The 12,522-nt window shown below is 32.5% G+C and overlaps 2 protein-coding genes and 1 non-coding gene across 3 annotated transcripts; 1 reads left to right on the forward strand and 2 right to left on the reverse strand.

Moving 5' to 3' along the window:
• Nucleotides 1-433: 433 nt before the first annotated feature.
• On the reverse strand, nt 434-4,978 carry LOC105648753 (putative protein S-acyltransferase 7). The gene is made up of 5 exons (XM_012235239.4): nt 4,346-4,978; nt 2,899-3,081; nt 1,981-2,277; nt 1,301-1,534; nt 434-1,062 (listed from the first exon to the last, which is right to left on the reverse strand). The coding sequence occupies exons 1-5, from the start codon at nt 4,466-4,468 to the stop codon at nt 529-531; spliced, it is 1,371 nt and encodes a 456-aa protein (XP_012090629.1). The 5' UTR covers nt 4,469-4,978; the 3' UTR covers nt 434-528.
• Nucleotides 4,979-6,365: 1,387 nt separating this feature from the next.
• On the reverse strand, nt 6,366-6,437 carry TRNAQ-UUG (transfer RNA glutamine (anticodon UUG)). Its single transcript has one exon. It is a non-coding gene; the product is annotated as a tRNA-Gln (tRNA).
• A 2,248-nt stretch (nt 6,438-8,685) lies between these two features.
• LOC105648897 (bidirectional sugar transporter N3) lies at nt 8,686-10,577 on the forward strand. Its single transcript, XM_012235397.4, has 6 exons — nt 8,686-8,818; nt 8,973-9,009; nt 9,103-9,313; nt 9,396-9,557; nt 9,652-9,771; nt 10,182-10,577. Exons 1-6 carry the CDS (start codon nt 8,770-8,772, stop codon nt 10,452-10,454), a joined length of 852 nt encoding a protein of 283 aa, XP_012090787.2. The 5' UTR covers nt 8,686-8,769; the 3' UTR covers nt 10,455-10,577.
• The last annotated feature ends 1,945 nt before the right edge of the window (nt 10,578-12,522 follow it).

Here is a 12,522-nt window from a genome sequence, read left to right on the forward strand (position 1 = left end):
GCAGAAAGCCTCTGCTGCAATGACGAATCTCATTCCGGCACGCCAGCTTGGTGCTATGACTTTTAATGTAATGCTTGGGCTGGGCTTTGTGGACCCGAATAAGTGGGTTTGGGCGGATCACAAGTTTTAATGCAAGTTTTCATTATCAATGAATCGAAAATTTCTTCTCTAGCTTCCTAGCAAAATTTGCATGCATATCTGCACACTTCCAAGTTTAGCCATAAACGGGCACCGCACCGCTTTCTCCACCAAAAGTACCGAATGAAACTCATTCCAACACGCACACGCGCAAGCGCAATGAAAATGAGGGGGGAGACAAAAAAAAAGCTCCCCGCAGAACAAATTCCATTTTGTTAGAATTACAATGCCTAATTCTCACACCTTCAAAGCAAAAGCTTACATACAAAGGAACACAGCAAAATAATGCCAGGGATTAACTACACAAAAGTATTACCATTCAATCAATGAAATCCAAGTGATTCGCTTCTTTTTCACAAGATTTTAATAATTGTTTCTTTTTCTTTAACTTTACATCTTGCTATTTGTTTGAGATTCTTGAGTTTCTGATATCATGTTGCTGCCAGTGACCCGCTTTGACTCTCCAACTCCAGCAGCCAAGGCAAGAACATCAGGGGATATTTCCCAGCTTCCGCTTTTCCTTCCCATGCTAGAGCGCCTGGAATGTAAGACACTACGCCCTTCCAAACCTTGTGGGGGAAGGATCCTGCTTAAGTCTGGAGAAACATCAGCCAATGCACCATCCTCATCCAGATTGTCGTCGTTTCGGACTGTTCTACCATAATCATCCACCTCTCTTGCAGTGTCATCCCATACAGGCTTCCTCCCCATCTCTATGTCACCTACAGCCTTTTCCATGTTTGAGCTAACAAAAGTGCCTACCGTTCTAGGTGGAATTTGAGGCTCCTTCCGAACTATAGCCCTGAAATTGTTCTTGGATGGAGGAATACTGGAGCAAAAGATTTCCCTGAAGTTCTCAAATAATCCTTTGTCAAATGGGTTGGCTAGTCCATCATACCGATATCTAAAATTTTCATAAGTGGACTGCCAAAAGAGGAAGAGGAAAAAAGAAAAATAAGAGAAAGAAAAAACCATACTTGAGAAAAGTCAAAATGATTCAATTACAGGAATTAAGTATCATATATGCAGAAAAGGCATAGCTAATTAGAAGATGATATCTCTACTTTAAATGCATGTGTTCGGCGAGAGCCAACGAAAGGAGGGCTCCACTAGAAGGCCACATTATAAATCTTAATGTACCATAGCTTGAAGCGTTTCTTACCTGATTTTTACTGATGAGATACAAATGGAAAACAGAAAGGCCACCGACAAACCAAACTGAAATAAAGGTGTAAACTAGTAGCGCAATGGAGGCAGGGGTCTTGGCCATTGCTTTCCAAATTGTTGTCTCCTCACTATTCATTATCCTTTTGATATAAACCCAGCAAAATCCATGTACGTATAAGCAAAGAATAGTTGCTAAGAACACAAATGAGAAGAAGAACCGGTAATTCCGCTGCATCCAAAATCAAAAGGACCGCTCAAATTTGGAAAAGACCAACACCCTATATGCACAATTTGAATGAATACATAAAAATATAGCTGAAAAGAACGTCCTATTGCTATTTTTTTAGCAACATCATGTCCAAAGACCTTTTGTAAACATGGAAAAATAAAGCACTTATTATATCTAAAAAGCATTTCCCTTATTGAGCTGCTTAAAAAGCATATTATTAATTTATTGTCTCCTTTAATGTTCACGAGGATAATAAAATCCCAGTATTTGTTGATTTTGGTGATGCAGATAATTTGAATCGAGTGAAACACCTCAACCAAAAAGAGGACAAGAGACAGAAACGTCAGATTTCCTTTGAGTAGACTTCTAGACTTCCAGAAATGCTTTGAGATTGAGAGAACAAAAAAAAAAAAAAAAAAAGAACATTTTAGAAGACTGAGTATTACCAATCCAATGCACTGACCAACCCAAGGACAGTGATGATCGAATCTTTGCACACAGTTATTGCATATTGAACAGTGAGAACAGCGTGGAGGTCTATAGAGCATGCAGGTATCACAGTACTTGGTCTTCACAATTATTCCATTGATAATAACATCCTTTGTGCGTGGTAAACGGAAAGGTGGGGTTTGGCCATTTGTAGCTTCAGTATGCCCTTCATAACCTTCTGGCTCTGGAGGCTGAGTATTACGAGGAATTATACCAGGATCTCTTCCTGACGTTAGGAGAAGAAGTATTAGATCCTGAAAAAAGTACATATATTAGTTCCAGAATCCAACAGCAAAAAAGGAATGTATTTCTGTTAAGCCAATCTTTTCTAATAATTTGTTTCAAGTAAAATTGATAATCAAATTGAACTTTTTTTTTTCTGATTTTAGAATATTCTTCCCCAGGTTTATAAAGAAAATAGCCAACACCAGCTCCCTTTAAACATGAGCAGTATGGTTGCGAAATCTTAACAGCAAATCAGGCACATACAAACTAATATCTAAAGATAAACCTCGTCACCCAATGTCACTTTTAACACAATTCATATCTTTCAGAGTTCCATGACATGGTATTATGACAATGCGCAGCTTGACCAGTAGCTTCATTATTCTCCCATTGATATATAGAGAAGCCATAACATAATTTTAAATTTTAATGGCATTTTTTTGCTAGAACTTCAAATAGAAGCCAGGTAATAAGCTAACTTGTCTTAGAAAAAGCATAGGTGGATCTCATGATAATTTTTCTTTCACTTGGAGGTAACAGCAGGATGCAAAATGTATCATAAAAAGTTAAAGACAATCGGAAAATATTGAACTTTAACAGATAGGAATGTAATCTGAAACAATAACTTTTAGAGAAGGAAAATGACTTACTAATGATGTGAGTACAACAATAATGACTACAATTGATATTCCCCAGTCATGAGGAAAATCATCCATCAACTTTCTTGCTACAAAGACACAAAAAACAGCAACTGGAGCAACAATAAGAAATATGGTTAGCAGAAGGGATCTTGCATCAGGTCCAAAAATAAGCCTCCCTTTAAGGAAAAATATCTGCAAACAAAACGGCCAAAGCACGAAATCAAGCACTTGTCAGCAGAATCAAATAACGAGATGACCAACTGCATAGACAAGCTCATCTCAGAAAGGATTGGTATCAAAGTAGTGCTCAACCTCAATTCACAAGCAATAAAGCTAGGTAAAAGCTTACAGTGTTGGAAGGTGATTTCCACTTGTTCCAATATACTGATTATCACATTATGTTCTATATTATAGCAAGTAAATCCTTAGTGTGCCTCAGGAAGGTGATATCCGAAGAGTGTGCATGGCATGTATATGACACTCTCAATAAACTAACCAAGAGGGCTATGTATCAGCTTAAATAATTGGGAGGTAATGCCCCCTTATTCCAATATATCCAGGTAATTGCAATATTTTCTATGTTATAGAAACTAAATATTTATTGCAAGCTTAGACTTGGACAAGCACATAGGTCCTTCCAAGTTCCACATCATCAAAGAATAACTAACGCAAAATGTGTGTACTACCAACATATTATCTAACTCCGAAGTTTAATCTTGGCAATTGGTGACCACTACTACCATTTACACTGTTACAGGCTTTGTCCAAAGAGCGGATGAACCAAGGGGAAGAACTGAGCTCACGGAAAGGAAATTTATACAGCGAATTGACAGTGGTGATTGCAGAACGCCATCAAATTAAACATCTTACTTTTTCATTAGCAAGTCCTATGGGACAAATAATTTTCTACAGCTAATGCGTATGCTAATCATGTTGCTGATGGGTAAAACAGTGAAACACCAACAAAAGAAATGAAAAGAAGATTATGGAAAGCTAGAAACATAGGAACTTACTAGTCAATTCTAGAAAATTAAACTACATCTACGTGAAGCTGAAGCGTAAAATTAATCCAACTTCCCAATAAAAATGCCTCGGACAATTAACCTAAATCGAGTCATCCATTTGGCAGACCGATCCCTAACAATTCACAAATCAATTTTTCTAAATATAAGATAATTGCGCAATCAAATGCAAACGATAAGATTGACGCCTAACTAAGTCAAATACCCACTAGTTTTGAAAATTAAATAGTAAAGCTTTTCGCACCGTACCGTCAAAAAACCCATCTTTAGCTGAGCTATATCATTAACAAACCCAAATTCTAAGCTTTGAAAAACTCTCTATCCGATCTTACAAAAGGTCAACACCAATCATCTAATTTCCATCCATAAAATCAAACACAAAGAAAAGAAAAGCCCCTAAAATTAACTAAACTACGAAGAGTCTATGAGTTTACATTACTGCCTTTCCAGACTTGGTAAGTCCTGGGCCGATCCGTTCCATCGTCTTCGTTGACATCTCCTGCAACCAGATCCGATGTCCGGAGAGGAGGCAGTGGTACCGCATAACTGTCTTTCATCCCCTACCTCGGGTTATTCTTCTTGCCTCTGTAGAACTGTACTCGCTGCTTTTCCTCTCCCAAAAATGCAAAAGCAACCAAAGCAAACAGAGAGAGAAAAGAGAAAGAAGGTCAAATCCACCTCTGCAATTATAATGGCTAATTCAAAAGAAGAAGAAGAAAAGCGTTTGAAAGGAAAAGGCAACCAAAGGCGGCTTTTTTAATAGTACAAAAGAAGGCTTCTTTTGACTTGGTTCCTTCATTTTTCCATAATAAAGAAAAAATGACAAGAGAAGTGAGTGGGTCAGACTCACGCATGATATGCTTATAGAATGAGGTGTCAGATTCTGGCCAACCACCACCACCGGCGCTGGGGGTGGTAATGGTAACGGTCGCCGTCGAGCTGGTCAACTGAATAGTAAATATAGTAGTTGAGTTACTGTTAAAGAAAATTATTATATACTGAGAGAGAGACAAAGGTGCGTATATTCCTCTTTCGGACAAAGATGGATCATGTATTAAAGGATTCCCTGTAAGTGCCCAGACTTTGGGATTCCCATTGCTTTTTTAACTCTCCATTACTGATCCTACTCACTCACTTGTCATCTTCTTATTCGTTATTTTATTTTATATATATATATAATACACATGCACACACAGAGTTTAGGACAAAGAAGTGATCAAATTAACCTTATTTATCACAAATAAACATATATTATACTTACTGTAAATGAGTAAATGTCACATTTGCACTTTCCTCGTTGTTTATTAAAGTCATTTGATTTATTTATAATATAAAGATATATTTTTGATAATTATATCAATTAATGTTGGTTATTTGCAAAACATAATAATATGAAAAAAATTATTATTTCTTAAAAAATCCATAAATGTGACATTTATTTATGGAAATAGTATTTTTGTAAATATAATACTTATCTATAATGAAGGGAATGTGAATTAAGTATTTTTAATTTTAGTCTTAGCGGAAAAGACTCACGTCTTTAAAAAAAAAAGACAAAGAAGTTTGCATTATATATCATAAAAGGGTAACAGGTAAATGTGAGATTCATATTCTTAAGGAAGAGATTAAGTGTTTGATTTTCTTAAATAGTTGAAAATCTTTTGAGTTAGAAAAAAAAAAAAAAAAACAAAAAACTAGAACCGTTTCTTCATATGGATCTGACGTGATACAAATATAATTAAATTTACCAAAAAGGCTAGAAATACTTATGATATAAATTTTTTTAAAAAAAAGGTGTTATCTCTTGTATATAATAATCTTAATAGAATAGACAAACAAAAACATTTGGAATTTATATAGTTACGTTGGCCTGCGTTTTAAATCGTTGATTATAAATTGATGTTTTTAAACAATGATCTAGAAAGTCAGATTTTGTTTTTTGAGGCGGAATTAATTTTTAAATTATCCCCTTCATGAAGATGAAGTTGAACTATTCTTTGTTGTAGACGATGGCAGGATCAGAATGTGGCAGGTGGTGGTAACCAGCCCTTAAATTGAACATTCAAAATTTAACCCCTCCTTTGGGAAATTTGTTGCAACGTGCAGTACTATCGAGGTTAGATTAGCATTTGGGCCTCAAAGGACCTTTTAACCGAAAACAAAAAGAAAAAAAAGATGGGCGGAATGTGTCTTCAGCCTTTATCTTTCGTCTAGCCCAGGTGGGAAAATTATTTTACGGACCTGGGTCAGCTATAGCCCATTTGACTATAAAATTATATATATATAAAACAAAATTAATAGAAAGGTGGACTTATTGCCCAAACCTGGTTGGTTCATTTGGTAGATATTGGTTCGATCAAACGGTTCATTAGAAAACAATATTTAAGAATAACTAATATAAAGATCCAAAACAATTATGGAAGATTTCAAACTAAAACCAAAAACCAGAAGATCAGGTCCTACCGGGAGTCGAACCCAGGTCGCTGGATTCAAAGTCCAGAGTGCTAACCACTACACCATAGAACCGATTTGATAAGGCTGTGATAGTATACAATAGAGATCTTTGTAGCTTTTGGAAATACCATCCAAAATCCAAATAAGTATAAAAGCCCAAATAAAGCTTGAGCATATCACATTTCAAGAAAAAGCTAAATCTATCTTTCCTTTCTTACTCATTTTCCCTTGCTACCATCAACATTCAACATTTATGACTCAAATGTCTCTTTGCAAATGCATTTTTGGTGAAACAGTTCAACCTCTGTCCCTTATGAATTAATGTTAGTTATGAATCAGCTTCAAAATTTGTTTACTCATAACAACTTCTCTCTCTGTTCATACTCACTAAATTGTTAAGTAATATCAATAACGTAATTGCTTAATCTTGTAATAATCACTGATTTGATTAGTGTAATTGGATAAGAAGGTTCATCTTGTATTTATAAAATATCCACTTAAAAGGATAACCATGTTGTACTATAGCACTGAAGATCAATTTATCTTGGTACCATATCATTTTCTTTTCTCAAGTTTATATGCATCTCCAACACCAAAAATATATAATAGAAAGTAACAAAATGGATCCTTGCACGAAATTACGTTATGACTTTGAGGTTGTGTGATTACATACTTAATAATTAGTTTCAGTCAATTATATGTGTTGTATAATGAAATTAAGCTTTCTTTTTGAGTGAAATCTGTGTAATTACTCTAAAACATATTTTTGATAAGTCTCACATCTTACCAACACTCCCAACAACCAAATCTTCCTAGATAGAGAATTTTTTTCTATTTTTAAGAGTTCTTTATATCTTTGCTTCACAGTTACCTCAAGCTTAAAAAGTTTGTAAGGCTAACTAATATATATATATATTCTAAAGAATAATTTTGAAATTAGTAGTACATTTTTAAGTTTTAGATGTAGAAGTTATTAGAATTTGGTTGATATAATACATCATGATACGCAATAACCACCATAACTAACTACTACTGGAAATCCCCTACCTTCTGCAAAGATGAAACTATAATTTGTAAATTTTCTTTAATTCTCTCTTTAATTATAAAAAAATAAAATTATACATATACATTGTTAGCACGATATCAGGGTCAATAATTAAAAGATTTAAATTTCGGTCTAAAAATGATTTAGAAAAACAAAAAGAAAGAAGGAACATGGATTAGGTTATACCAAATAGAACCTTAAATAGTTTCAAACTATTTCAGTCAGTTGATCAATTATGTTTGTCTTATAGTTTTTCTTAGCTAGCTGCAAATGAAAATACTTCAGAAATACACAATACGTAAGGTGAGAAAAAGATGGAAATTGCAAAGAGAGGATAATTATATAATTTGGCTCATATTCTCGAATAATCAGAGGTTACGTGTCTAACACTGTAATTTTCAGGTTATATAATTTCTTTTAATAAAAAGGGAAAAAAAAAAAAATTCATATGGTGGGAAATAAAACGTGAAAAGAAGTGTATATGAGATACCATGCACATGCAATTAATTATCCCAGTACAGAAATGGAAAAATAAAGTTATTATGTGAGTTGGCTAGTAGATTAGTGGTCTTAAACGAGATTAGTCTCATATTTAAAAAGGTTACTTAAAACGAGATTAGTATATGTGTATTTCACATAAATAATTAACAAATATTAAATATCATAAGGTCAATTAGTTGATTATTCCATTTTCTATAAAAATAGGAGAATTTTCGCATATTTTCTATCGGATTTATGTAGCCTCAATCAAGTAATAACTAATAAGGACACCTTACTGCAAACAAAGAATTCTTAAACAGAAAAGCCTAATATGATTTGAAATCTACTCTTCAACAAATGCTTACCCATTAATTAAGCTATTAACCTAATGAACTGCTAGCTTGTATCTAATAGCAACGAGATCATGCCTCTTTGATCTAAATTATTCGTATTGTCCTAAAAAGAAACCAAACGAAAAACCTTAGTAACTCTTCCACATGTCACATCTTCACATAGTGTCTAGATATATACCCTAATTAAACATGAAAAAAAAAAAAAAAATCAAACTCACAAAGATATATATATATAGAGAGAGAGAGAACAGGTAATTGCTGTTGTGACGTGGGCTTGAGAGATTTTCATGAATTAATGATGTTAAGTAACTTTCAATTAATTTGGTTTACTAAATTCTCCAATACCATATCTATATCTTTCATCTCTATGTTAATAAATGTCACACTCATTGTATTTTGCATTACTTATGTATATATAGGTTATTATATAAGAGAAGAAGGCCTGCGTTACGTTTTACCTGCCAAACCTGCTTCTTCTTTTCTTTAATTCTGTTTGTGTGAAGATCACAAGTTGATCAAGAGATTTATGGCTATGGCTTCTGATCATCCACTGATATTCACCTTTGGGATTCTTGGTATAAATGCAATAAACTTACTATTATATACACATATACTATAGTTAAAGACATGAAATTATTATTGGTTTTGCATTTGAATTTTATTCACCTGATTATATTTTGATTTTCTTTCCCTTCCCCAACTCGCTCATTTTCGCCATTGATATGCTAGGTAACATCATCTCCGGCATGATGTTTCTCGCGCCTTTGTAAGTATACTTTAAATTTTTTCTAAGCTTTATATATCATTTAATTTTTCAAATAAAAGTTAAGAATCAATAACAAATTTACGAATTTTGCAGGCCAACATTTATTCGAGTTTACAGAAAGAAATCAACAGAAGGGTTTCATTCAATTCCATATGTAGTTGCACTGTTCAGTGCAATGCTCTGGATTTACTATGCGATTCTGAAATCAACTGATTATCTTCTTCTTAGCATAAATTCCTCCGGTTGTCTAGTGGAAATCATCTACATTATTGTATATATTATCTATGCACCAAAGAAAGCTAAGGTACTGAATTGTTAATCTTCCCTTAATAATTAATTAATTTATCATTTGCGAATAATTAAATCTATATATTAATGGCATGCAGATGCTGACTTTGAAGCTACTAATTGTGATGAATATTGGGGGATTTTCCGCTATACTTGTTCTTACGCATTTCTTCGCCAAAGGATCAAGCCGCTTAAGCATTGTTGGATGGCTATGTGTGGCATTATCTGCTGTTGTGTTTGCAGCGCCTTTGAGCATAATGGTTAGAATGGTTTGTTTTTTTCTTTCTTTTATTATTTTTGGCTAACAGCACTGATCAAATTAATGGTTGATTTTTGTTGTATATATATTTTCAGAGGCTGGTCATACGGACCAAAAGTGTCGAGTTCATGCCATTTTGGTTATCATTTTTCCTTACTTTGAGTGCTATTATGTGGCTTCTCTACGGTGTTCTCCTCAAAGATATCTACATTGCGGTAGGTTAATCTCTCTCGTCTCAAAGAATTCTTTATATCAAATATTGAGTTCAAAGCTTAGCTGATAATGCAATAAGTAGTAAAAAGTTGAAACCCTAATAATTCTCTCTTAAAAATTTTTATAGCTATTATTACTATCGGCAAATTCAAACGATTGTTCATATCTAAACAGAAAATTTATATACGAGAAATTCAATCAATAAATTTATGCAAACATACCAACTAAATCTATCAATGGCTTGTTTTTAATGTTATATATAGGTAATGACATGTAGATAGATTTTAACCTAGCTAGGTTTAGGTCCAAACCTAAAGCAATTGCAAAAAGTGGTTTCATTATAGTTACTGGCTAGTAAATAATAAATGCATATAGTTGAGCAACATTTTTAATTAATTGAAAATTTTCACAGCTTCCAAACGTTATCGGAGTCCTATTGGGGACAGTTCAAATGGCACTGTATGCGATTTATAAGGACGGGAAGCGGGCAAGTTCAAAGAATTCTACACAAAATCTATCAGAAACAGCTGACGGAACAGCCATTATTATGCTTAACTCAATACAAACTACTAATAGTGATGACAATGGAGTACTTGGGAACGAAGAAAATCAAAAAGAGCCAAAAAAACCCCATGGAGAATTTGTTGAATCCCTTAACCAAGTCCAACCAATTAGTGAATCATGAGCTATATAACGTGCAGATTTTGAAAAATATACCTATTTGTATACTTAGAAGTTGAAGCTTTGTTAGTGTTTTGTTTTCGTACTACGTATGTATTATATAATGAATGGAAGCCTAATTTTTCTATATGTAGTATAATGTCATAGCTAGCTTAGGTATTAGACAATAATGTGCGTGTACATGTTAATTTCTTTCTTTCTTTCTGCGCAATAATTTTGAGTTAGCTAGGCTGTTAGGCATTAGACAAACGGCACTTAATTTGAAATTTGGTGTGCATTGATTATGTTTGGTAAGCTTCAATTCATTTTCCATAAAATGCTTGAAGAAGCCAAACTATAAATTAAATGGGTAATCTTTTTGCTTTCTTGGGTTAATAACTTTCTCTTTTAAGTAGCTTTTGTCTACTTTGAATGTATAATTGCTTCAGGATTGTACATATACATGGACCACCATATTCTTTTTTACAAATTTTGCAAATTTATTTTGGAGGGTCCATCAACGTTGAAATTTATACTTTTAGTTTCCAAATAATTATCGCAATTTATAAATATAATGGGTTTATAAGGTCTACCTTTTTTTTATTTTTAATGAGTTTTATATATCCGATTTTGATGAATGCATGTATTTTCTTTCTGTTCTTCTAATAACGACAACTAATTTAATATAATTAGTCCCATCAAACGGGGACATAGGGCTGTATAACTTCTTCGTTGTATTTAAAAAGATCTTGAAAAAATTATTTCATTTTTTTCTTTTTTTTTTTCAGTGCTTAAATAGACCAATGAAAATCAACATTTAATATCATGGAAGAGTTCGATGGGGAAGAAAAATTGTCAACAAGCTGTTGATCACAATTTTAAGATCTTAAGTTTTTCTTTGTGTAAAACTACTAGTATTCAGACTCTATTATCAGGACTATTTATTCTAACTCGAGGTTTAGTCATAATTAAGGGTCATCGCCCTCCTGTTATTGCGCTTTATGGGAATTGAAAAATTTTAAATCGTAGATAATATTGCAAATAAAATTCATTTAGAAATATAAATATACAATTAATTAATATACATGTGGGGTCAATTGAAAACAATAGCTGCCTATTACTTCAACCTTAATTATTTATGTCCAGATTGATAGCATAGCTTGTGTGCGGTGCCAGCGGTTGATCAAGTTCATAGCTAACTCACCAATTAGGCATTTTAGCTAGAGTTCTTTTTGTGGAGAATATATAGATACCTTAATAAATAATTTACAAATTTGAAATTATTCTCTCGACCCAATGTTGAGTTGCACAGAGATAAAAAAAAAAAAAAGTTAATACAATTAAATTAGTATAATTTTTTCTTTGGTTTTTTTCCTAAATACTCTTATATTAATATCCATTAAAATTAAATGATTCATATTAAATTCTTCTTAAAATTTATTAAACTATAGTCAAATATTAAATTTTTTTGAAAGATTAAATGTTGGTATTTTAATTTTGTTTATATCAAGATTTTAATGAATGAAAATGTGTTAATTTAACTATTATATTTATTGATAAAAAAACATATTAAATAAATATAAATTAATAAATTTCAAACATTATTCACTTCTAAAGAATATAAATTATGGGGTGATGGAATATATTTGACAAAATTGAGATAAATTGTGTTGTCGAGTGACTATTCTTGAGACGGTAGTGGAATTCCCATATACTCAACTTTAAAAATTGCTAAATGAAAATAAGTAACTTGCATGAGAATGCAATCACCTTCCGTGGAGTGTTCATGTACTTTGTTAAAATATGTCATCACCTTCAGGATAAAGGAAGGCCATTTAGTTGTTTCCGTTCTGTATTTATGCAAAGCATAAAGTTTTGTCAATTTTTTTACATTTTTTATTTTTACATGTATTTGGATATATTTAATATTAAAAAATTAGTTAAATTGAATTTAAAAAAAATTGAGTTCTTTTCCATATATATTTTAAGCCATCTTTTTGTGAATAAATTGAAATGCAGTATATTTTCTTTATACAAAGTAGTGGTTAGAAACAAAAGTTGAATATTGTAATATATATTGAATAAAAGCTAAC

Source organism: Jatropha curcas, chromosome 10, assembly GCF_041381405.1.
Source record: "Jatropha curcas cultivar XTBG-Jc1 chromosome 10, XTBG_Jcur_1.0, whole genome shotgun sequence".
NCBI classification, from domain to species: Eukaryota; Viridiplantae; Streptophyta; class Magnoliopsida; order Malpighiales; family Euphorbiaceae; genus Jatropha; species Jatropha curcas.

Excerpts from the sequence above, each read along its gene's own strand:
- LOC105648753 (XM_012235239.4), bottom strand. The coding sequence starts at position 4,468 with ATGAAAGACAGTTATGCGGTACCACTGCCTCCTCTCCGGACATCGGAT. Across the intron at positions 3,082-4,345 it reads AAGTCTGGAAAGGCAGTAAT|ATATTTTTCCTTAAAGGGAG; the intron begins GTAAACTCATAG and ends TTTTGTTTGCAG. Across the intron at positions 1,535-1,980 it reads TTGGTCAGTGCATTGGATTG|CGGAATTACCGGTTCTTCTT; the intron begins GTAATACTCAGT and ends TTTTGGATGCAG.
- LOC105648897 (XM_012235397.4), top strand. The coding sequence starts at position 8,770 with ATGGCTATGGCTTCTGATCATCCACTGATATTCACCTTTGGGATTCTT. Across the intron at positions 9,010-9,102 it reads ATGATGTTTCTCGCGCCTTT|GCCAACATTTATTCGAGTTT; the intron begins GTAAGTATACTT and ends CGAATTTTGCAG. Across the intron at positions 9,314-9,395 it reads ATGCACCAAAGAAAGCTAAG|ATGCTGACTTTGAAGCTACT; the intron begins GTACTGAATTGT and ends AATGGCATGCAG.